The sequence below is a fragment of the Triturus cristatus genome, chromosome 2_2 (genome assembly GCF_964204655.1).
Source record: "Triturus cristatus chromosome 2_2, aTriCri1.1, whole genome shotgun sequence".
In the NCBI taxonomy this organism is placed as follows: Eukaryota; Metazoa; Chordata; class Amphibia; order Caudata; family Salamandridae; genus Triturus; species Triturus cristatus.
The window spans coordinates 218,149,842-218,174,316 of NC_140582.1; the positions used below are offsets into that span (position 1 = coordinate 218,149,842).

Here is a 24,475-nt window from a genome sequence, read left to right on the forward strand (position 1 = left end):
CGGCCACTCTTTCACTGGCCGCCACTGACGCCAACACTACCGCCTTGTCCGTGGTCACCTCTAGGCACTTAGTACGGCCTCACTATAAGCTTTTAGCCCACTACTAGGAGCCTTTACTTAAATGTTATGTCTGTCCCCTTTTTTTACCCCCTACAGGTACAACCCGAGAGGAAACACCTCTTGCACATATAAGCACCGTAGCGTGTGCTTTACACACAGGGCACTGACAAACTCATAACAACCCCTGTAACACCCCACACATATAAGGTCCTGAAGAAAGCCAGTAGAAGAAAAGGCCTGGCTGAAACTAGTTGACCGCACAGGACGTCGGAGGCCATAAGCCTACCGTGCACGTCCGATAGCCTTTGTTTTTATTGACTGCCTGGGGCCCACCATTAAAACAGTCCTTGGGACACCCAGGACAGTATTTTAAACCTCACTCAGAGCACGCCCACAGCACCCTCACGAACCAAAAAAATCCGCTCCGCAGTAATCTGGCGTCGAAGCACACCTGAGGTACACTCGGAACCTCGGGTGGGGCCCAATGATGAAGCTTGCCACCAACTAGGTTGGTGGGTGAGGGCCTTCATAAAAACCTAATGGTTTCCCCCTCCCGCAGACATACAAACAATTTATACAAGAGCTAGTTCTCATTGATTATTAACATATAAACTGGGGAAACGGTCTAGCCTCTTTGGTTCTCCTCTCTCTTCTTGATTATAACATAATAGAGCAACGTGTCATGTCTAACATTTTACAGATATATTAATTAAATATAAATTGGAACAATAGGATATGTAAGCTTGGAATAGAAAAAAATAAATAAGAAAAACGTGGTCCATATGACATTTCAAGTAGTTAAGTGTATATGACTACAAATGTATATTTTGGTTGTTGCTGTAGCCACATCTTCAAGGTTGCCTGGTACCTGGAGAATCCATAATGGAATAATCATCCCTCCTCACCAGCCTCATCCGGTACAAAGCTCTTCTGTCACCATTTATTCTTGCATATCCCCCATGCCAGCGTGTTAGCTGGGGTCTAATGGGCTGAAGCCGGCCAATGGCTAATCTCCATCTCACCAAGACCACTTCAAGTGTAGCGAATTATTGTTTCGCTTTCTCTGAGACAAGCTTGATCACTCTATTGAAATTGCAATAATTCTTTCGAGACTTTTTTCACACGTGTTAAAGAATTCTCCAATGCTAATTCGACCCTTTCGGAGCCAAAACCCCTCAAGAGCTCTGTAATTGCCTCTCTAACTATTTTTTGATGAAAGCATTCAGAAACTTTATTAGAGCTTCCCTTCTGTGGCTAGTACTGCTGCATCCATTTTGGAAGTTACTCTGGACCCCAACCACTGCCTATCTGAATTTTAAGCTGTTTCCCCGCAGCTATTATTTCAGACACTGCCATCAAGTAAGTTTGGATCCCCAATTACCCCTTGCCTAGCCCCCTTATTTCACCTGATGTTTTCTGACGTCAGAGTACCATTATGTGATTTGATAAACTCTTTCCTCAAATCTGGCATTTTACCCATACAGTGGAAGCAAGCCTGCATGCTCCTATTATTTTAAAAAGTTCTTAGGATCTTCTAACGCTAAGCAATTCTCACCCAATATCTTTGTTGCCTTTTTTGGTCAAAAGTCGTTAAAGAAAATTATTAACACACAGTTGGCTGACTTTATAGATCAATACATTCTCTTGAACTCTCATCATACTGAATTTTGCTCACATCATGGCACTGAAGTTACCCTAGTGGCTATTCAAAATGAATCTCGCTTGATATTGGATCAAGGACATATTGCTGCACTGATTTTACCTGCCCGGTCAGCTGCATGTGACACCGTCTGTCACTCTTTACTTTTAACAGACTGGAGGCTTGCAGTGTGAGTGGACGTGAACTTGATTGGATTTGCTTCTCTCTTATTGATTGGAGACAATCTGTAATCCTCCTCCCTCACTGTCTACATTTTTATAGTTTGGAGTATCCCAGGGATAATCCATTAGCCAGACTGTTTAATCTCTATGTGCCTCTCTTTCGCAATTCGTTAAGGATCCCCATTTTTCCTCCATGTGTTTGTGATGAGATGCAGGTCTTCCTCAGGCTGACTGATACTAATGGTCTGGCTCGTTCTAACATTGTAAATGACCAGAAGACAATAGCAGCCTGGATTTCGACAAACTGCCTCAAGCCTAATTCGGATATAACACTTGGTTGAGCCCTCGTCCCCTTGGACCTGGAGCTGCTGGCCTGCTGAACTCTGACAATGCCCCTCTCCTGAGTAGGTGCCCCCCAGCCTAGGGGAGGGGCGCCCTTAGTCGTGCCATGGAGCCGAGCCTCCTCTTCCGGGGGGCTGGTAGAAGGAAGGAAATCATTGTACCCCGGAGGGCCGGTGCGTTATGCGGTGCCCTGGATTTCAAGTAATGAACTGTTAGCAGCACGTTGGGGCCTGCCGGCACAATGTGCGCAGCTGGGTGAGTCGGGCAAATTCAAGCTATGCGGTGCCCTGGATTTCAAATAATGAACTGTTGGCTGAGTGGGTTGGCCAAATTTAAGGGTAAGGCCATGCTGTAGTTCAAGTGTAATGTCTTGCCTTATTTCCTTCAGGCCTTTGATATGTGGATGTCGCTAAAATCTGAAGCTGTGAATAATGATATATCCAAGTACAATGCTTTTCGTTCGTAATATACAACTGCTTGCTGTGGCACGTTGGGGCCTGCTGGCACAATGTGCGCAGCCGAGTGGCTTGGCCGAGTTGGCCAAATTCTAGTTCTAGTGTAAGGCCAAGCGGAAGTTTAAATGTAGTCATGCCTAATTGACTTTCTGCCTTTTGACATGTTAATGTCGCTAAAGTCTGATGCAGTGAATTAATGATATATATCCAAAGAGAATATTTTTATCTTGTAATGGTTTGTGGTGAGTCACCTGATTTGATATGAATAAAGGTCTATGTCTTGGACAATATAACCTGATTCCTAAAGTTCTTGGGCCTGGCGCGGGCAGAAAAAGGGGTCAGAAGTGGGGGAGGAGGGAGTGTTACGTTGTTCGCGTACTATGTAAAGACTGCCAGGAATCTGGAAGTGTTTATGGATGGTTATCTATCTTTTTCACCTCCAGATTAAAAAAAGGTACTTCTACTATTAAAACTGACATGCTTCCCTAACGATGATAGTACAGCTAAAAAAACACGTCATGAAACTCGCACATATTATGGATATTCACAGTCCAACCCAGATTACCCAAAGGCGCTGCTACGGCATGTGGCAGTTTGGGCGCTATACATGTGCTTATTAACAGTACCTGTGGCTGGAGAGCTGGCGACCTCCAAAGGGTTAAACCCGAGCGCGCTGCCATTCGACACGACCTTCTCCTCAGAGTGCAGTATAAATTGGCGGGAGAGGCTGGCTGCCTCGGTTGAAGCGCAGAGCTCAGCGCTCAGGCGGGGAAAGGCAGTAAAACACAGTGGAAAAGATGAACTCCCTGGTACTGTTTACAGCTGTCCTAGTGTGCTTTTCCTCCTTCGCTGGTAAGTCCTTCATTTTGCCTAATTCTATAACAAGTATAAATGAAGGGGTAGGAGCATCGCGTTAGATAGTGGAACATAGTAAATTTAGCTTAAAGAACAATATGCATAGGTGATACTTTATTTGACGAACTCGTGTGTTAATGTGACAGAATTTCAATTAGGCCCCATTTGTCGGATGTGTGTGTGTGTGTTTGGGGGGAGGGGCGAGGGAAGATTCTTCCCGAATAAACTGTACAAAAGTAATTGTTCACACAATATCTTTTGCTGTTCTGACCTTTGACTGTACAGATGTGTCAATGTGCCCGAACATACATGGTTCACATTCTGTCGACAAGAACGGACCAAATTGCGTCTGTGTTCAAGTTACTATATTTATTAGTTACAAACATGAAACATTTTTATATCTTAAAAAAACGATTTTTTAAAAATGATACAGTTCATGTCGCCATCTCTAAACTCAGTAACCATTACCACATTTCTCGACCTTATAATGATCAAAGGCGTAGCTGGCCGTTCTTGGATTCACAGAAGGTGTCAACTTACCTTATCGTGGAAAATAGCCATATTGCTTGAAACCCCTTCATATTGTTCCAGCTGTAGCATATGGGGTGGTACTGCTTGACACCACAAAAGTAATTTTGACAGAGTTGTGAAAATATGTTCTCTAATTCCTTGCATTCTATAATTTCTTTTAGGTTGGACATATCTGTCCTCAGTAATTCCTTCTCTAACGGTTTCATTGTACCATAAATATATGATTTAGTTTGAACGATACAGCCGTCCATGCTTTTCATTATACGAATTATTAAAACATACTAATTTGCTCTTACACGTTGCAATCATAGGAAATAAAGGCAGCCAGACTTCAGTCAAATATTGGAACATCACAATGAAATATTTCATTGGCCCATGTATGAGCCTACATGCCTCTGAAAGTGCTATAAAAAAGGCGTCAACTACCCAGTTCCACAATTTCTGTACAACCACAATAAGTATTTCCAGTGGGTGAATTAATGGATAAGGGAAGGACCACGTGAGCCATTACGTACATTGGCATTTCTATAGCATATGCTTTGTTCCAGAGTTAAGAGCGCTGTACAATAATGGGGGTTGTTGGGAGAGGATGCAAAATAGTGTACTTCTAGTGGGCATTTACAAATGTGAATTATGCTTCAAGTATTTACATTTTTATTGTGAGAGGCAGATTAAGTGATTTACCCAGAATCACATAACTTTCAGTCAAGTGGCATAGACCTCAAGATCCAAGGTCTGTAGGTTAGCCACTAGATCACAGGTGCTCTCTTATTCCCCCCCTTTACGCCTACATTCTACTGTATAACAAACGCTTAATCGTCCGTACACTCTTTTTAAGCAAGACTATACGCAAAACGAAGTGTCAAACCTATAAAGTCCTTTAATAGTAAGAACATCTATCTCTTGCTCACTTATTTTGCACTTTATTAAAAACCATTGATCTATTCAGGGAAGTATTAGACCTGCATTTACTAAAGGTTGACACAACTCAGTATAGCAGGCTATAAGCGGGTTTTTTACAATGGTAAGTACATTTACACTGACTTTTGTGTCTGTGTAAAACTTTAGTAAATGTATGCCTTATTGCCGCGCCTGACCGGGTACCCTGGGAACCCACTTTTATTTGTGTTGTGGTTTGATTATATTTTCCATAGTTTAACCCCTTCGCTGCTGGGCCTTTTGCCCTCCTGTGCTAAGCCTTTTTTGGGCTATTTGGGGTAGTGCGCGCATAGGCCCCTGTAACTTTTTGACCACATTAGGTATCCACGCCAAATTTGCGTCCTTTTCTTCCAACATCATGCGGATTCTAAAGGTACCCAGGGTTTGTGGATTCTCCTAGAGGGTTCCCAGAAATTAGTCAAAATACAGTAACATTTAGTTTTTTTTGTGAAAAATGGGGAAAAGTGGCTGCAAATGAAAGCGTCTGGGTTTTTCTCTGCAAATGATATCAAAAAAGGGTTTGTGGGGCTGAAATCACCATTTCTCCAGCTTTTAGGGAATGACAGATTTTTGTCAGAAATCCAACTTTTTTTACACAGTTTTGACATTTTTCTGGGACATACCCTATTTTTGCAATTTTTTGTGCTTTCAACCTCCTTCCAGATAATGGTAGAAATGGGTAGAAAAGCAATAATGGATCTTGGAAAGCTATACATTTTTGAAAAGTAGACAAAATTCTGAATTCAGCAAGGGGTCATTTGTGTAGATCCATCAAGGTTTCTTTATAGAAACTAACAGTTAAATATAGGAAAAATTAAAAATTAGTTGAAAAAAGCAGCCTTTTGTGTCAACGTTTTCACCTGTAACTTCTTCTAATTATGACATCTCTTAGAAAGCAATGTACTGTTACATCCGCTGGACCTTCCTGGTTGTGGGGATATATAGGACTTGTAGGTTCACCAAGAGCCCAACGAACCCAGAGTAAAAAACTGAGCAGCATTTTGTAATGTTTTTTTTTTTTAGTTCCGGGTATATAGCAATTATAGTGTGAAAATGTATACATGGAAAAATTGGTATGAAAGACACCTATGTATTTCTGAAATGGGAACAAATTACAGAGTTTAGAAACAGTGCATCTTTGCACATTTTCGAAATTGGTAATACTCATACCTGCATGACAATTATTGGTCATTTTTCAAAATGACTTTTTTTTTACACAATGTCTTTCATTTGGAAGGGAGAAATGCATCAAAAATCAATAGGTAATAACAGTTGCTTTACAAATCTGAACTACCCTAAGTCTCCCGATAAAAATGGTACCTCACTTGTGTGGGTAGGCATAGTGCCCACGACAGGAAGTGGCTCAAAACCTAAGGTGAACACACCACATTTTCACACTGAAAATGTACACATTTTTTGCGAAGAGTCTAGCTGTTGTTTTTGAACCCTAGCTCTGCCGGCACCTAGGGAAACCTAGCATACCTATACATTTTTGAAAACTAGACACCCAGGGGAATCCAGGATGGGGTGACTTGAGTGCGTCCCACCATGGTCTGTTACCCTGAATCCCTTGCAAACATAAAAAATTGACAAAAAAAACACATTTCCCCCATATTTTTGTGATGGAAAGTTCTGGAATCTGCGTGGATCCACAAATTTCCACCCACCCCGCGTTCCCCAAAGTCCTACGAGAAAAATGGTACCTCACTTGTGCGGGTCGGCCTAGTGCCCGCGACAGGAAATGGCGCAAAACACAACGTGGTCACACCTCAATTTTGCAGTGAAAAATGACCCTTTTTTGGCAAAGTGACTAGCTGTAGTTTTTTAACCCTAGCCCTGCCGGCACCTAGGGAAACCTAGCAAACCTATACATGTTTGAAAACTAGACACCCAGGGGAATCCAGGATGGGGTGTCTTGAGTGCCTCCCACCATGGTCTGTTACCCAGAATCCCTTGCAAAATTAAAAAATTGACAAAAAAAGCACATTTTCCCCACATTTCTGTGATGGAAAGTTCTGGAATCTGCGTGGATCCACAAATTTCCACCCACCCCGCGTACCCCAAAGTCCTACGAGAAAAATGGTACCTCACTTGTGCGGGTCGGCCTAGTGCCCGCGACAGGAAACGGCGCAAAACGCAACGTGGTCACACCTCAATTTTGCAGTGAAAAATGACCCTTTTTTGGCAAAGTGACTAGCTGTAGTTTTTGAACCCTAGCCCTGCCGGCACCTAGGGAAACCTAGCAAACCTATACATTTTTGAAAACTAGACACCCAGGGGAATCCAGGATGGGGTGACTTGAGTGCCTCCCACCATGGTCTGTTACCCAGAATCCCTTGCAAACGTAACAAATTGACAAAAAAAGAACATTTTCCCCACATTTCTGTGATGGAAAGTTCTGGAATCTGCGTGGATCCACAAATTTCCACCCACCCCGCATTCTCCAAAGTCCTACGAGAAAAATGGTACCTCACTTGTGCGGGTCGGCCTAGTGCCCGCGACAGGAAACGGCGCAAAACGCAACGTGGTCACACCTCAATTTTGCAGTGAAAAATAACCCTTTTTTGGCAAAGTGACTAGCTGTAGTTTTTGAACCCTAGCCCTGCCGGCACCTAGGGAAACCTAGCAAACATATAATTTTTGAAAACTAGACACCCAGGGGAATCCAGGATGGAGTGACTTGAGTGCCTCCCACCATGGTCTGTTACCCAGAATCCCTTGCAAACGTAAAAAATTGACAAAAAAAACACATTTTACCCACATTTCTGTGATGGAAAGTTCTGGAATCTGCGTGGATCCACAAATTTCCACCCACCCCGCATTCCCCAAAGTCCTACGAGAAAAATGGTACCTCACTTGTGCGGGTCGGCCTAGTGCCCGCGACAGGAAACGACGCAAAACGCAACGTGATTACACCTCAATTTTGCAGTGAAAAATGACCCTTTTTTGGCAAAGTGACTAGCTGTAGTTTTTGAACTCTAGCCCTGCCGGCACCTAGGAAAACCTAGCAAACCTATACATTTTTGAAAACTAGACACCCAGGGGAATCCAGGATGGGGTGACTTGAGTGCCTCCCACCATGGTATGTTACCCTGAATCCCTTGCAAACGTAACTAATTGACAAAAAAACCAAATTTTCCCCACATTTCTGTGGTGGAAAGTTCTGGAATCTGTGTGGATCCACAAATTTCCACGCACCCCGCGTTCCCTAAAGTCCTATGAGAAAACTGGTACCTCACTTGTGCGGGTCGGCCTAGTGCCCGCGACAGGAAACGGCGCAAAACGCAACGTGGTCACACCTCAATTTTGCAGTGAAAAATGTCCCTTTTTTGGCAAAGTGACTAGCTGTAGTTTTTGAACCCTAGCCCTGCCGGCACCTAGGGAAACCTAGCAAACCTATACATTTTTGAAAACTAGACACCAAGGGGAATCCAGGATGGGGTGACTTGAGTGCCTCCCACCATGGTCTGTTACCCAGAATCCCTTGCAAACGTAAAAAATTGACAAAAAAAACACATTTTCCCCACATTTCTGTGGTGGAAAGTTCTGGAATCTGCGTGGATCCCCAAATTTCCATGCACCCCGTGTTCCCTAAAGTCCTACGAGAAAAATGGTACCTCACTTGTGCGGGTCGGCCTAGTGCCCACGACATGAAACGGCACAAAACGCAACGTGGTCACACCTCAAATTTGCAGTGAAAAATGACCCTTTTTGGCAAAGTGACTAGCTGTAGTTTTTGAACCCTAGCCCTGCCGGCACCAAGGGAAACCTAGCAAACCTATACATTTTTGAAAACTAGACACCAAGGGGAATCCAGGATGGGGTGACTTGAGTGCCTCCCACCATGGTCTGTTACCCAGAATCCCTTGCAAACGTAAAATATTGACAAAAAAACACATTTTCCCCACATTTCTCTGATGGAAAGTTCTGGAATCTGTGTGGAGCCACAAATTTCCACCCACCCCGCGTTCCCCAAAGTCCTACGAGAAAAATGGTACCTCACTTGTGCGGGTCGGCCTAGTGCCCGCGACAGGAAACGGCGCAAAACGCAACGTGGTCACACCTCAATTTTGCAGTGAAAAATAACCCTTTTTTGGCAAAGTGACTAGCTGTAGTTTTTTAACCCTAACCCTGCCGGCACCTAGGGAAATGTTAGAAATGGGATTTGTGGTTGGCTAAGGCTTGCGCCATAGTCAGGCAGAAACCACCACTCTAGTCAGGGCAAGGAAGTTACACGCCAAAGATAACCCCTGCTCACCCCCTTGGTAGCTTGGCACGAGCAGACAGGCTTATCCCTGAGGCGATGTGTAAAGCGTTTGCGCGCGCACCCAGCAACAACACCCAAGGCCCACCACAAAAGAAACTCCACACAAGGTATTCTATAAAAATAGCCTTTGTATTATACACAACACATTAGATAAAAACACACACTCTACAATGTGCCAACAGGCACGGGCATAATTTACAAGGGATTATATATACAGGGGACAGGGCCACCTGGACCACTGTCAGGAATTAGCACTTTTTAGAACATAGGAATAATACTGTAGTACAAAATAACATATGTAGCACACAACCAGTAACTACTGGTATCAGGTAAGTACCACCTACGCAACCCTAACCACCTTAGGAAAATATTGCGCAGGGAATCAGGACCTCACTAGCACCACCTGTACTAGGAGAAAACAACCACCTAAGTATCACAATATCTATAGGGGTAAACGCACTTTACACATGATGCATCACATTCAGAGGTGTAGAACAAGGGAGACACATGATGCATAAAATACATTCAGCGGTGTAAAGCAAAGCACATGACGCATAAACACATTCAGAGGTGCAGGAAAGGAGACAATAACGCCAAACTCGCATTAGCCACCACTGTGGCAGTCCCTAGGCCAACTGGCCTTGTCGGGGCAAGGACGCCCTGTGTCCAGAAAAGTCAGGGCACGGCTGCGCAAGCTGCGCAAGCCAAAACACAGAGGCCACAACCTAAACGTCGCAGCTGCCCACTAAGTGCTGGGCAGCTGGGGAAGTGAGCTTGGGCACCACGGTGCCTTCAAAACAAAGATGGCAGGGGTTGGAGCCTCTCCTGGACTCTAAATGCACAAAATGCCCCCCTAGAGCCCTCGTGGCTCTGAACAACTCTGTGGGGCAAGGTGGGAGTGGCCCGCTGCCATCTGGGGCCACTCAGTCACAACAGAAATGCCCCCGTATGCGTGGGAGCGGCTCGCTGCCTTCCGGGGCCGCTCGGAGTGCGAAAGAAATGCCCCCTGCAATCTGAGTCCCTCTGGACTCTTGGACAAATCAATCCCCACGTTGGAGTGCCTCGCGCTCAAAAGACAATCGCTGCCCCCTTCGGTGGAGCCTCGTGGGCTCTGAACAGCTGTGGGGGGGGGGAGGCAACGTTAGAGGGGCCCACTGCCTTCCGGGGCCGCTCGTAACAGAAAAGGAATGCCCCCGTTCGTTGGAGCCTTCACGGCTCTTAAGCAAAATGCCCCCGAGGTCGGAGTGTACTCTGCGCTCACTGAAAACGAGGAGGCGCTCTCAGTAAAAACAGGTCCCCACTGGAGCGGCCCGCAACTGCGGCGCCGCTGGCCCCTCACTCACCGGGTCGATTCCGCTGGGGGAGAAGGCTTCCCAGGACTCTGGCGGCATACGGAGCTCTTCCCTCTGCTTCTCCGGAGTCCCGCTCAGGTCCGCACACCCCCCGGCTCCTTTTCTCAGCCGGACGTCCTGCAGAGAGCAGCGGCACTCACCGGGCACACGCAGGAGCACGGGGTAGGCTCCCGCCGGCTTCCTGCTTAAACCACGCCCCCGTCCCAACACGAACTGCCTGACTTCCTCTGGGAGCACGGCTGCGGCGGTGATTTTCAATCTTGGCAATGAGAGGGGTAGGCTCCCTCGTAGATGCGGTATACGGCGGGGTGGGCACCCGCCGTAAGAATAAGCAAATAAGCGGGGTGGGCACCCGCAAGCAGTTACGGCAATGTCCCTGGCAGGGTGGGCACCTGCCAGGAGACTCTAGAATCGGAAAATACGGGGCAAACGCCGGGTGGGCACCGGCTTTCAGAAATAAAGCGCTCCTAGCGCTAAGGAAAATAAAAGCGCTTCCAGGCGCTTAGGGATGCCCACAGACACCAAGTCCAGCAAAGTTCTCCCCTGCATGCAGCAGGGCAGGGGTGGGGGGCAAGGCTGGACCCAGAGCCAGCTCACTGGGCCTCCAGGCAGGGAGGTAGTCCAAGTGGCGGTCCTCTGGTCCAGCAGCAGCAGCCCCCCTCAGGTAGGATCTGGCAGAGAACAGTTTCTGTGGGGACACAGCCCCATTTTTATACAGCAAACCCCTTTGTTCTGGGTTCAGGGTGAGGGGGAAAACCAGTCGCAGCTGGTTGGGGAGCACCCTTGATGTGCTCAGCCCCTCACTCTATTCACTGGCAGGGCTAGAGTCGTCAGTCGCACCACAGGGGGCGGAGCCAGCATTGTGTGTGGAAAACCCTGTCCTATTCAGGACCCAGGTGTACTCCTCCCACCCATCTAGCTGCTGATCTCCCCATTCACCACTGGGTGACTCATCCTGACTCTGGGGAATCCCTAGCCCGTCACATGACATGACCAGCCAATCACGCGACAGACACACTGCACACAGAAGTGCCCACCTCTAGAAGTGGCACTTCCACACTAGGTACATGCACGCCGCACACATCATCGTGCAGCATTCACTCCCACGAGTCCGCACATACCAAACTCGGGCCTGCACACCCCACGCATCAGGAACTACTAGGGACACATACATTCCCCATGCATTCCTATGGGAGGGCAGGCCTATCTCACCACATGCACTCAGAGCGCGCACGCACTTTACCCTGGGACACAGGGAAAGTGCGTAGAAACCAAAAAATCACCACACCAAGTCACCAGTAAAAAGCAAAAAAGTTCAGGGGTGAACCTGCCAGAAGGGCCAAGTCCAACAGGAAACCTAGCAAACATATACATTTTTGAAAACTAGACACCCAGGGGAATCCAGGATGGGGTGACTTGAGTGCCTCCCACCATGGTCTGTTACCCAGAATCCCTTGCAAACGTAAAAAATTGACAAAAAAAACACATTTTACCCACATTTCTGTGATGGAAAGTTCCGGAATCTGCGTGGATCCACAAATTTCCACCCACCCCACATTCCCCAAAGTCCTACGAGAAAAATGGTACCTCACTTGTGCGGGTCGGCCTAGTGCCCGCGACAGGAAACGGCGCAAAGCGCAACGTGGTTACACCTCAATTTTGCAGTGAAAAATAACCCTTTTTTGGCAAAGTGACTAGCTGTAGTTTTTTAACTCTAGCCCTGCCGGCACCTAGGAAAACCTAGCAAACCTATACATTTTTGAAAACTAGACACCCAGGGGAATCCAGGATGGGGTGACTTGAGTGCCTCCCACCATGGTCTGTTACCCAGAATCCCTTGCAAACGTAAAAAATTGACAAAAAAAACACATTTTCCCTACATTTCTGTGGTGGAAAGTTCTGGAATCTGCGTGGATCCCCAAATTTCCATGCACCCCGTGTTCCCTAAAGTCCTACGAGAAAAATGGTACCTCACTTGTGCGGGTCGGCCTAGTGCCCACGACATGAAACGGCACAAAACGCAACGTGGTCACACCTCAAATTTGCAGTGAAAAATGACCCTTTTTGGCAAAGTGACTAGCTGTAGTTTTTGAACCCTAGCCCTGCCGGCACCAAGGGAAACCTAGCAAACCTATACATTTTTGAAAACTAGACACCAAGGGGAATCCAGGATGGGGTGACTTGAGTGCCTCCCACCATGGTCTGTTACCCAGAATCCCTTGCAAACGTAAAATATTGACAAAAAAACACATTTTCCCCACATTTCTCTGATGGAAAGTTCTGGAATCTGTGTGGAGCCACAAATTTCCACCCACCCCGCGTTCCCCAAAGTCCTACGAGAAAAATGGTACCTCACTTGTGCGGGTCGGCCTAGTGCCCGCGACAGGAAACGGCGCAAAACGCAACGTGGTCACACCTCAATTTTGCAGTGAAAAATAACCCTTTTTTGGCAAAGTGACTAGCTGTAGTTTTTTAACCCTAACCCTGCCGGCACCTAGGGAAATGTTAGAAATGGGATTTCTGGTTGGCTAAGGCTTGCGCCATAGTCAGGCAGAAACCACCACTCTAGTCAGGGCAAGGAAGTTACACGCCAAAGATAACCCCTGCTCACCCCCTTGGTAGCTTGGCACGAGCAGACAGGCTTATCCCTGAGGCGATGTGTAAAGCGTTTGCGCGCGCACCCAGCAACAACACCCAAGGCCCACCACAAAAGAAACTCCACACAAGGTATTCTATAAAAATAGCCTTTGTATTATACACAACACATTAGATAAAAACACACACTCTACAATGTGCCAACAGGCACGGGCATAATTTACAAGGGATTATATATACAGGGGACAGGGCCACCTGGACCACTGTCAGGAATTAGCACTTTTTAGAACATAGGAATAATACTGTAGTACAAAATAACATATGTAGCACACAACCAGTAACTACTGGTATCAGGTAAGTACCACCTACGCAACCCTAACCACCTTAGGAAAATATTGCGCAGGGAATCAGGACCTCACTAGCACCACCTGTACTAGGAGAAAACAACCACCTAAGTATCACAATATCTATAGGGGTAAACGCACTTTACACATGATGCATCACATTCAGAGGTGTAGAACAAGGGAGACACATGATGCATAAAATACATTCAGCGGTGTAAAGCAAAGCACATGACGCATAAACACATTCAGAGGTGCAGGAAAGGAGACAATAACGCCAAACTCGCATTAGCCACCACTGTGGCAGTCCCTAGGCCAACTGGCCTTGTCGGGGCAAGGACGCCCTGTGTCCAGAAAAGTCAGGGCACGGCTGCGCAAGCTGCGCAAGCCAAAACACAGAGGCCACAACCTAAACGTCGCAGCTGCCCACTAAGTGCTGGGCAGCTGGGGAAGTGAGCTTGGGCACCACGGTGCCTTCAAAACAAAGATGGCAGGGGTTGGAGCCTCTCCTGGACTCTAAATGCACAAAATGCCCCCCTAGAGCCCTCGTGGCTCTGAACAACTCTGTGGGGCAAGGTGGGAGTGGCCCGCTGCCATCTGGGGCCACTCAGTCACAACAGAAATGCCCCCGTATGCGTGGGAGCGGCTCGCTGCCTTCCGGGGCCGCTCGGAGTGCGAAAGAAATGCCCCCTGCAATCTGAGTCCCTCTGGACTCTTGGACAAATCAATCCCCACGTTGGAGTGCCTCGCGCTCAAAAGACAATCGCTGCCCCCTTCGGTGGAGCCTCGTGGGCTCTGAACAGCTGTGGGGGGGGGGAGGCAACGTTAGAGGGGCCCACTGCCTTCCGGGGCCGCTCGTAACAGAAAAGGAATGCCCCCGTTCGTTGGAGCCTTCACGGCTCTTAAGCAAAATGCCCCCGAGGTCGGAGTGTACTCTGCGCTCACTGAAAACGAGGAGGCGCTCTCAGTAAAAACAGGTCCCCACTGGAGCGGCCCGCAACTGCGGCGCCGCTGGCACCTCACTCACCGGGTCGATTCCGCTGGGGGAGAAGGCTTCCCAGGACTCTGGCGGCATACGGAGCTCTTCCCTCTGCTTCTCCGGAGTCCCGCTCAGGTCCGCACACCCCCCGGCTCCTTTTCTCAGCCGGACGTCCTGCAGAGAGCAGCGGCACTCACCGGGCACACGCAGGAGCACGGGGTAGGCTCCCGCCGGCTTCCTGCTTAAACCACGCCCCCGTCCCAACACGAACTGCCTGACTTCCTCTGGGAGCACGGCTGCGGCGGTGATTTTCAATCTTGGCAATGAGAGGGGTAGGCTCCCTCGTAGATGCGGTATACGGCGGGGTGGGCACCCGCCGTAAGAATAAGCAAATAAGCGGGGTGGGCACCCGCAAGCAGTTACGGCAATGTCCCTGGCAGGGTGGGCACCTGCCAGGAGACTCTAGAATCGGCAAATACGGGGCAAACGCCGGGTGGGCACCGGCTTTCAGAAATAAAGCGCTCCTAGCGCTAAGGAAAATAAAAGCGCTTCCAGGCGCTTAGGGATGCCCACAGACACCAAGTCCAGCAAAGTTCTCCCCTGCATGCAGCAGGGCAGGGGTGGGGGGCAAGGCTGGACCCAGAGCCAGCTCACTGGGCCTCCAGGCAGGGAGGTAGTCCAAGTGGCGGTCCTCTGGTCCAGCAGCAGCAGCCCCCCTCAGGTAGGATCTGGCAGAGAACAGTTTCTGTGGGGACACAGCCCCATTTTTATACAGCAAACCCCTTTGTTCTGGGTTCAGGGTGAGGGGGAAAACCAGTCGCAGCTGGTTGGGGAGCACCCTTGATGTGCTCAGCCCCTCACTCTATTCACTGGCAGGGCTAGAGTCGTCAGTCGCACCACAGGGGGCGGAGCCAGCATTGTGTGTGGAAAACCCTGTCCTATTCAGGACCCAGGTGTACTCCTCCCACCCATCTAGCTGCTGATCTCCCCATTCACCACTGGGTGACTCATCCTGACTCTGGGGAATCCCTAGCCCGTCACATGACATGACCAGCCAATCACGCGACAGACACACTGCACACAGAAGTGCCCACCTCTAGAAGTGGCACTTCCACACTAGGTACATGCACGCCGCACACATCATCGTGCAGCATTCACTCCCACGAGTCCGCACATACCAAACTCGGGCCTGCACACCCCACGCATCAGGAACTACTAGGGACACATACATTCCCCATGCATTCCTATGGGAGGGCAGGCCTATCTCACCACATGCACTCAGAGCGCGCACGCACTTTACCCTGGGACACAGGGAAAGTGCGTAGAAACCAAAAAATCACCACACCAAGTCACCAGTAAAAAGCAAAAAAGTTCAGGGGTGAACCTGCCAGAAGGGCCAAGTCCAACAGGAAACCTAGCAAACATATACATTTTTGAAAACTAGACACCCAGGGGAATCCAGGATGGGGTGACTTGAGTGCCTCCCACCATGGTCTGTTACCCAGAATCCCTTGCAAACGTAAAAAATTGACAAAAAAAACACATTTTACCCACATTTCTGTGATGGAAAGTTCCGGAATCTGCGTGGATCCACAAATTTCCACCCACCCCACATTCCCCAAAGTCCTACGAGAAAAATGGTACCTCACTTGTGCGGGTCGGCCTAGTGCCCGCGACAGGAAACGGCGCAAAGCGCAACGTGGTTACACCTCAATTTTGCAGTGAAAAATGACCCTTTTTTGGCAAAGTGACTAGCTGTAGTTTTTTAACTCTAGCCCTGCCGGCACCTAGGAAAACCTAGCAAACCTATACATTTTTGAAAACTAGACACCCAGGGGAATCCAGGATGGGGTGACTTGAGTGCCTCCCACCATGGTCTGTTACCCAGAATCCCTTGCAAACGTAAAAAATTGACAAAAAAAACACATTTTCCCCATATTTCTGTGGTGGAAAGTTCTGGAATCTGTGTGGATCCACAAATTTCCACGCACCCCGCGTTCCCTAAAGTCCTACGAGAAAAATGGTACCTCACTTGTGTGGGTCGGCCTAGTGCCCGCGACAGGAAACGGCGCAAAACGCAACGTGGTCACACCTCAATTTTGCAGTGAAAAATGACCCTTTTTTGGCAAAGTGACTAGCTGTAGTTTTTGAACCCTAGCCCTGCCGGCACCTAGGGAAACCTAGCAAACCTATACATTTTTGAAAACTAGACACCAAGGGGAATCCAGGATGGGGTGACTTGAGTGCCTCCCACCATGGTCTGTTACCCAGAATCCCTTGCAAACGTAAAATATTGACAAAAAAACACATTTTCCCCACATTTCTGTGATGGAAAGTTCTGGAATCTGCGTGGATCCACAAATTTCCACCCACCCCGCGTTCCCCAAAGTCCTACAAGAAAAATGGTACCTCACTTGTGCGGGTCGGCCTAGTGCCCGCGACAGGGAACGGCGCAAAACGCAACGTTGTTACACCTCAATTTTGCAGTGAAAAATCACCCTTTTTTGGCAAAGTGACTAGCTGTAGTTTTTTAACCCTAGCTCTGCCGGCACCTAGGTAAACCCAGCAAACCTATATTTTTGAAAACTAGACACCCAGGGGAATCCAGGATGGGGTGACTTGAGTGCCTCCCACCATGGTCTGTTACCCAGAATCCTTTGCAAACGTAAAAAATTGACAAAAAAAACACATTTTCCCCACATTTCTGTGATGGAAAGTTCTGGAATCTGCGTGGATCCACAAATTTCCACGCACCCCGCGTTCCCTAAAGTCCTACGAGAAAAATGGTACCTCACTTGTGTGGGTCGGCCTAGTGCCCACGACATGAAACGGCGCAAAACGCAACGTGGTCACACCTCAATTTTGCAGTGAAAAATGACCCTTTTTTGGCAAAGTGACTAGCTGTAGTTTTTTAACCCTAGCCCTGCCGGCACCAAGGGAAACCTAGCAAACCTATACATTTTTGAAAACTAGACAGCAAGGGGAATCCAGGATGGGGTGACTTGAGTGCCTCCCACCATGGTCTGTTACCCAGAATCCCTTGCAAACATAAAATATTGACAAAAAAACACATTTTCCCCACATTTCTGTGATGGAAAGTTCTGGAATCTGCGTGGATCCACAAATTTCCACCCACCCCGCGTTCCCCAAAGTCCTACAAGAAAAATGGTACCTCACTTGTGCGGGTCGGCCTAGTGCCCGCGACAGGGAACGGCGCAAAACGCAACGTTGTTACACCTCAATTTTGCAGTGAAAAATCACCCTTTTTTGGCAAAGTGACTAGCTGTAGTTTTTTAACCCTAGCTCTGCCGGCACCTAGGTAAACCCAGCAAACCTATATTTTTGAAAACTAGACACCCAGGGGAATCCAGGATGGGGTGACTTGAGTGCCTCCCACCATGGTCTGTTACCCAGAATCCTTTGCAAACGTAAAAAATTGACAAAAAAAACACATTTTCCCCACATTTCTGTGATGGAAAGTTCTGGAATCTGCGTGGATCCACAAATTTCCACGCACCCCGCGTTCCCTAAAGTCCTACGAGAAAAATGGTACCTCACTTGTGTGGGTCGGCCTAGTGCCCACGACATGAAACGGCGCAAAACGCAACGTGGTCACACCTCAATTTTGCAGTGAAAAATGACCCTTTTTTGGCAAAGTGACTAGCTGTAGTTTTTTAACCCTAGCCCTGCCGGCACCAAGGGAAACCTAGCAAACCTATACATTTTTGAAAACTAGACACCAAGGGGAATCCAGGATGGGGTGACTTGAGTGCCTCCCACCATGGTCTGTTACCCAGAATCCCTTGCAAACATAAAATATTGACAAAAAAACACATTTTCCCCACATTTCTGTGATGGAAAGTTCTGGAATCTGCGTGGATCCACAAATTTCCACCCACCCCGCGTTCCCCAAAGTCCTACGAGAAAAATGGTACCTCACTTGTGCGGGTCGGCCTAGTGCCCGCGACAGGAAACGGCGCAAAACGCAACATGGTCACACCTCAATTTTGCAGTGAAAAATGACCCTTTTTTGGCAAAGTGACTAGCTGTAGTTTTTGAACCCTAGTTCTGCCGGCACACAGGGAAACCTACCAAACCCATGCATTTCTGAAAACTAGACACCCGGCGGCTTCCAGGGAGGTATGGCTTGCGTGGATCCCCCAACGTTTCCTTACCCAGAATCCCCTGCAAACCTCAATATTAGCTGAAAAAATCACTTTTTTCACACATTTTGGAGTGGGAAAGTTGTGGCATCACCGGGCTCACACAAATTTACCACCACCCAGCGTTCCCCCAGGTCTCCCGGTAAAAATGGTGCCTCACTTGTGTGGGAGGCCCAAGTACCCGCGGCAGGCAAGGGCCCAAAACGTAGTGAGGCGACATCAAAATGGCCTATCGCAAAACCACCTGGTTTTGCAAGGGGGGGTCACTTGGGTTTTTTGTCCGGTGCTCAGCGGCCATCTAGGGAAACCTACCAAACCCATGCATTTCTGAAAACCAGACACCCGGCGGCTTCCAGGGAGGTATGGCTTGCGTGGACCCCCCAACGTTTCCTTACCCAGAATCCCCTGCAAACCTCAATTTTAGCTGAAAAAATCACTTTTTTCACACATTTTGGTGTGGGAAAGTTCTGGCATCACTGGGCTCACACAAATTTAAAACCACCCAGCGTTCCCCCAGGTCTCCCGGTAAAAATGGTGCCTCACTTGTGTGGGAGGCCCAAGTACCCGCGGCAGGCAAGGGCCCAAAACGCAATTTTAGCTGAAAAAATCACCTTTTTCACACATTTTGGAGTGGGAAAGTTGTGGCATCACCGGGCTCACACAAATTTAAAACCACCCAGCGTTCCCCCAGGTCTCCTGGTAAAAATGGTGCCTCACTTGTGTGGGAGGCCCAAGTACCCGCGGCAGGCAAGGGCCCAAAACGTAGTGAGGCGACATCAAAATGGCCTATCGCAAAACCACCTGGTTTTGCAAGGGGGTCACTTGGGTTTTTGGCCCGGTGCTCAACGGCCATCTAGGGAAACCTACCAAATCCACGCATTTCTGAAAACTAGACACCCGGCGGCTTCCAGGGAGGTATGCCTTGCATGGATCACCCAACGTTTCCTTACCCAGAATCCCCTGCAAACCTCAATTTTAGCTGAAAAAATCACTTTTTTCACACATTTTGGTGTGGGAAAGTTCTGGCATCACTGGGCTCACACAAATTTACCACCACCCAGCGTTCCCCCAGGTCTCCCGGTAAAAATGGTGCCTCACTTGTGTGGGAGGCCCAAGTACCCGCGGCAGGCAAATTCACAAAAAACCAAACCAATGACTCGCAGCTCGTGAGCTGTAAAGCCACGTCAAGGCACCAACCACTTTACAGGCCATTCACACACCTTTCATATGTGATACAAACAAGATCATTCGCACCACCAGGCACAAAAGCAACACATTACAAAATTCACAAAAAGGGACAAGGTACACCCTGCTTCAGAAAGACAAATATTACTGCACAGCCATCTAATCCTCAAGCACACTCACATACTGGTTGGATTTGGCACGAGGGTGAGTGATGGTTCAGTAGATACAATTGTATTAGCAAGTGATTTCACAAAAATTAAATGCACTGTTAATAATTGAAAGGGCGAGAAACTGAACCATTGACTCACAGCTCGTGAGCTGTAAAGCCACGACAAGGCACCAACCTCTTTACAGGCCATTCATACACCTTTCATACGTGTGAGACATACAAAACCATTCACACCGCCAGCCGCGGGCCCATCACATAACAAAACTCACACCAGCACACAGCGCCATTCAAGGGCCCATCACTTTCACACGCCCACAATCCTGACACAGCAACTACACAGGCTGATGGATTGCGTGGAGTGGCACTCAGCTAGCAGTGTGTGTAGTGACCAGCAGAAAGTCACTACTCACACACAGCCAGCCGAGCGCCAGTCCACACACACCGCTAGCAGAGCGCCAGTCCACGCACACCGCTAGCCAAACACCAGTCCACGCACACCGCTAGCCAAGCGCCAGTCCAGGCACACCGCCAGCCAATCGCCAGTCCAGGCACACCGCCAGCCAAGCTCCAGTCCACGGACACCACCAGCCAAGCACCAGTCCGCACACACCACCAGTCCACGCACACCGCCAGCCAAGTACCAGTCCACCCACACTGCCAGCCAAGCACCATTCCACGCACACCGCCAGCCAAGCTCCAGTCCACGCACACCACCAGCCAATCACCAGTCCATGCACACCGCCAGTCCATGCACACCGCCAGTCCACGCACACCGCCAGCCAAGCTCCATTCCACGCACACCACCAACCAAGTGCCAGTCCACACACACCAACAGCCAAGCGCCAGCCTACACACACCGCCATCACATTTAGGATTTTTTTAGAAAAAAATAAAAACACAAACAAATCGCAAATAGATACAAATCTTCAAACACAAAATCAGCAACTAAATACATTGCACTAACACCAACCTTGAAACAGAATCAAATTTTCCAAAGAATACAGACCAGGCAGTTCACTTTACCACTCATGAATGCTCCCAAAAATTATTTTGCTTGTGGTATGCTCTAAAACAAGCAGGGACACACAGTCCAGGTTGAGAAAGACAGTCTGGGCAGTACATACGAATCTCCTTCCGCATACCTCTTCGCCAACAGACTCTACATCTCCTACTGGGAAAATCTTTTGAGGGTGTGGGAGGAGTGTGATCAGGAAAGTGGCGATCTCTCAATCTAGCAACTTCCTCCACCACTCCAACTCTAGGAACACTTGCCTGTTCCACTACAACAAGGCTGCCTATTACAGACTCCTGAAACTTAGCAAAAGTCATCTTTGACTCAGGGCAAGAATCCTGGAACACAACATAAGCATTAAACATTGCCAAGTGGAAAAGATGGATAGCCAACTTCTTGTACCAAATGTAAGCCTTACGAAGAGCAGTGTAAGGTTCCAACCTCTGATCTACTCTGTCAACACCACCCATGTGCCTATTATAGTCTAAAATGCACACAGGTTTGCGCGCTTCAGCGACCTGACCCCAAACAGTCACAGGTGCAGTGCTTTCATCATGGATGGTAGTCAGCATGTAGACATCTCTCCTGTCTGAAAACTTCACAGCAAGAAGCTCCTGGCAACGCAACGCACTGCACTGTCCCCGCACAAGCTTTTGACAAACAAGTTCTGTCGGGAAACCTTTACGGTTAGAGCGGATTGTGCCACAAGCAAGAGTGTCCACTTTGGCCAATTCCCTGAACAACCGCACACCAGTGTAGAAGTTATCTACATATAAATGGTGGCCTTTGTTAAAAAATCCTCTACCAAGTTCCCAAACAATTTCCTCAGTCACTCCAAAAGTGGACGGACAACCAGGGAGGTTAATCCTGGATTCCTTACCGGTGTACACCCTGAAATTAGAGACATATCCAGTCCTACTGTCACACAGCATATACAGCTTTATTCCATAGCGTGCCCTCTTACTAGGAATGTATTGCCTAAAAACCAAGTGGCCCTTGAACAACACCAAAGACTCATCCACTGCAATTTCTTTCCCAGGAGCATAAATCTCAGAAAATCGATCAACAAAGTGATCAAGGACAGGCCTAATCTTAAAAAGACGGTCACACTCAGGGTGATCTCGTGGCAACGCTAAACCATTATCAACAAAATGCATCATCCGAAGCAGAAGCAAATACCTGTCACGACTCATGACTGCCGGAAAAATAGACGTTGCCATCAAGGGACTGCTAGACCAATATGAAGACATTGATGGCTTCCTTAGCAAGCCCATCAAAAAAGTTAAACCCAAGAACTTCTTCATCTCTTCAAGATTTGTGGGAGTCCGCAAAAAGTTTTCAGTATTCACTCTACACCCTGGAACACCAGTAAACTCTGGCAATGCCGGTTGCACCATGCCGGGGCAACCCAGAGGTCATCACTTTCAAAGGGAAGCCTTGCAGCCCCAGCCTGCAGCCCAGATGCCTCTTGCCGCACTACACCAACGGGAAGCCTTGCAGACCCAGGCTGCAGCCCAGATGCCTCTTACCGCACTATCGGTACATCAGTCTCCTCCTCTAACACAGGCACTTCATCCGCACTAAGAGTATCTTCATCATCCGATGACTCCATATGGAGAGAAAACTCACTGCCAGAATCGTCCCCTGCCTCCTCTCCCTCAGATGCAGAGTCAGTCTCTGAACCATGGTCAGAGGAAGACTCAAACAGCAAACCAACAACCTGCTGAGCAGTAATCCAGCGGCTAGCCATTATACTTACTAATATAGAAGACTGCACAAACAAGTCAACAACAACCAACAATGTGCAAACCAAGTAAGTAAAGAAATGTGTACCTTTATCACAAAGATCAATGTACTCAAAAACTATACAATTCAATTACAAGAGACAGCTGCACTCACCAGAACCTACTCTGCAGTGACACAGCAAAAACCAATGATATCCAACTAGAAAGAAGAAAAAAAAACAAATTACTCACAAGACAACAAAATACACATCGAGCACCAATGCAAAAAGTTTTTGACACTCAAAAACCAAACATACTGCTATTATTACACCGTTTGCAAAAACAAATCATGCAGAGAAATCAAACACATTTACATTGTAAAAAAAAAGGCTAATCTGTCGTGGGCGGGGGGTCCAAATACATCATATAAAAAATTGCCCACTGGAAGCAACCCTTGCCCAAGGGGTCACTTCCATTTTTATTTAAACTAATTCCCTGTTGTCTAGTGGGCTTTTCTGCCCCCCCGGGACCAGAAACGGCTACACACAAGACCTATCTGCCCCCAGGGGGGCAGAAAAGTCTTGATAAATAATTGGGCCCCCAGGAAGCGACCCCTGCCCAAGGGATCGCTTCCTTTACTCAAAAAATACCATCCCTGGTGTCTAGTGGGCTTTTATGCCCCCCCTGGGAGCAGAAACGGCTACATAATCAACCGATCTGCCCCCAGGGGGGGCAGAAAAGTCTTAATAAAATTTTTGGCCCCCTGGAAGCAACCCTTGCCCAAGGGGTCGCTTCCTAAAACTAGAAAAGACATCCCTGGTGTCTAGTGGGCTTTTCTGCCCCCCCTGGGAGCGGAAACGGCGACTTATGCGACCGATCTGCCCCCGGGGGGGGCAGAAAAGTCTGAATTAAATGTTTCGCCCCCAGGAGGCGACCCTTGCCCAAGGGGTCGCTTCCTAACACTAAAAAATACATCCCTGGTGTCTAGTGGGCTTTTCTGCCCCCCCTGGGAGCAGAAACGGCTAAATAAAAAAATGATCTGCCCCCGGGGGGGCAGAAAAGTCTTAGCAACAATAATCACCCCCAGGAAGCGACCCTTGCCTAAGGGGTCGCTTCCTAACACACAAAAACACATCCCTGGTGTCTAGTGGGGCATCCCTGCTCCACGATCGCGACGCTGTGCGCGATCGTGGAGCAGGAATGCCCAGCATTGAGACATCAGGGGAGAGGAAATACTCTTTCCTCTCCCCCGATGCCTCAAGGCATCCCAATTCCCCCCCCCCCCCCCGCCACACCGGAGCGAAAAACCTACCTGCTCCGCTGGACGCGCTGGAAGAAATGAATTTCAGCGCGTCCAACGCTTCCTGATGACGTCGGCGCGCGCTGTGCGCGCTGACGTCATGGGGAAGCGTGGGGGGGCTCGGGGGTGGCAGCGGAAACTCTTCCGCTGCCATCCCCCTCTGTGGGGGCAGGATCGATTCCCCAGGGGGGAGCGCCAGCGCTTCCCCCAGGGGCTGTGCTCATGACGGAGCGGTTCCGTCATAAGCACAGCCCAACCGATGCTCATGACGGAACCGCTCCGTCATGAGCATCGAAGGGATTAACAGTGTGCCCAGCCGTGATTTTCATTCTTTTCATCAATTCAGTCACAGTGGGCCCGATTCACAGAAATAATCTGAGACAAA

At 48.4% G+C, this 24,475-nt stretch overlaps 1 protein-coding gene across 1 annotated transcript in view; it reads left to right on the plus strand.

The window, feature by feature from the left end:
- The first annotated feature begins 3,423 nt into the window (after positions 1 to 3,423).
- Positions 3,424 to 24,475, plus strand: part of LOC146862065 (uncharacterized) — a 73,089-nt gene continuing 52,037 nt past the window's right edge. Inside the window, exon 1 of the mRNA XM_085643216.1 lies at positions 3,424 to 3,530. Within this exon, the coding sequence (XP_085499342.1) occupies positions 3,476 to 3,530 (55 nt within the window). The 5' untranslated portion in view covers positions 3,424 to 3,475. The remainder of the gene's footprint in view (positions 3,531 to 24,475) is intronic.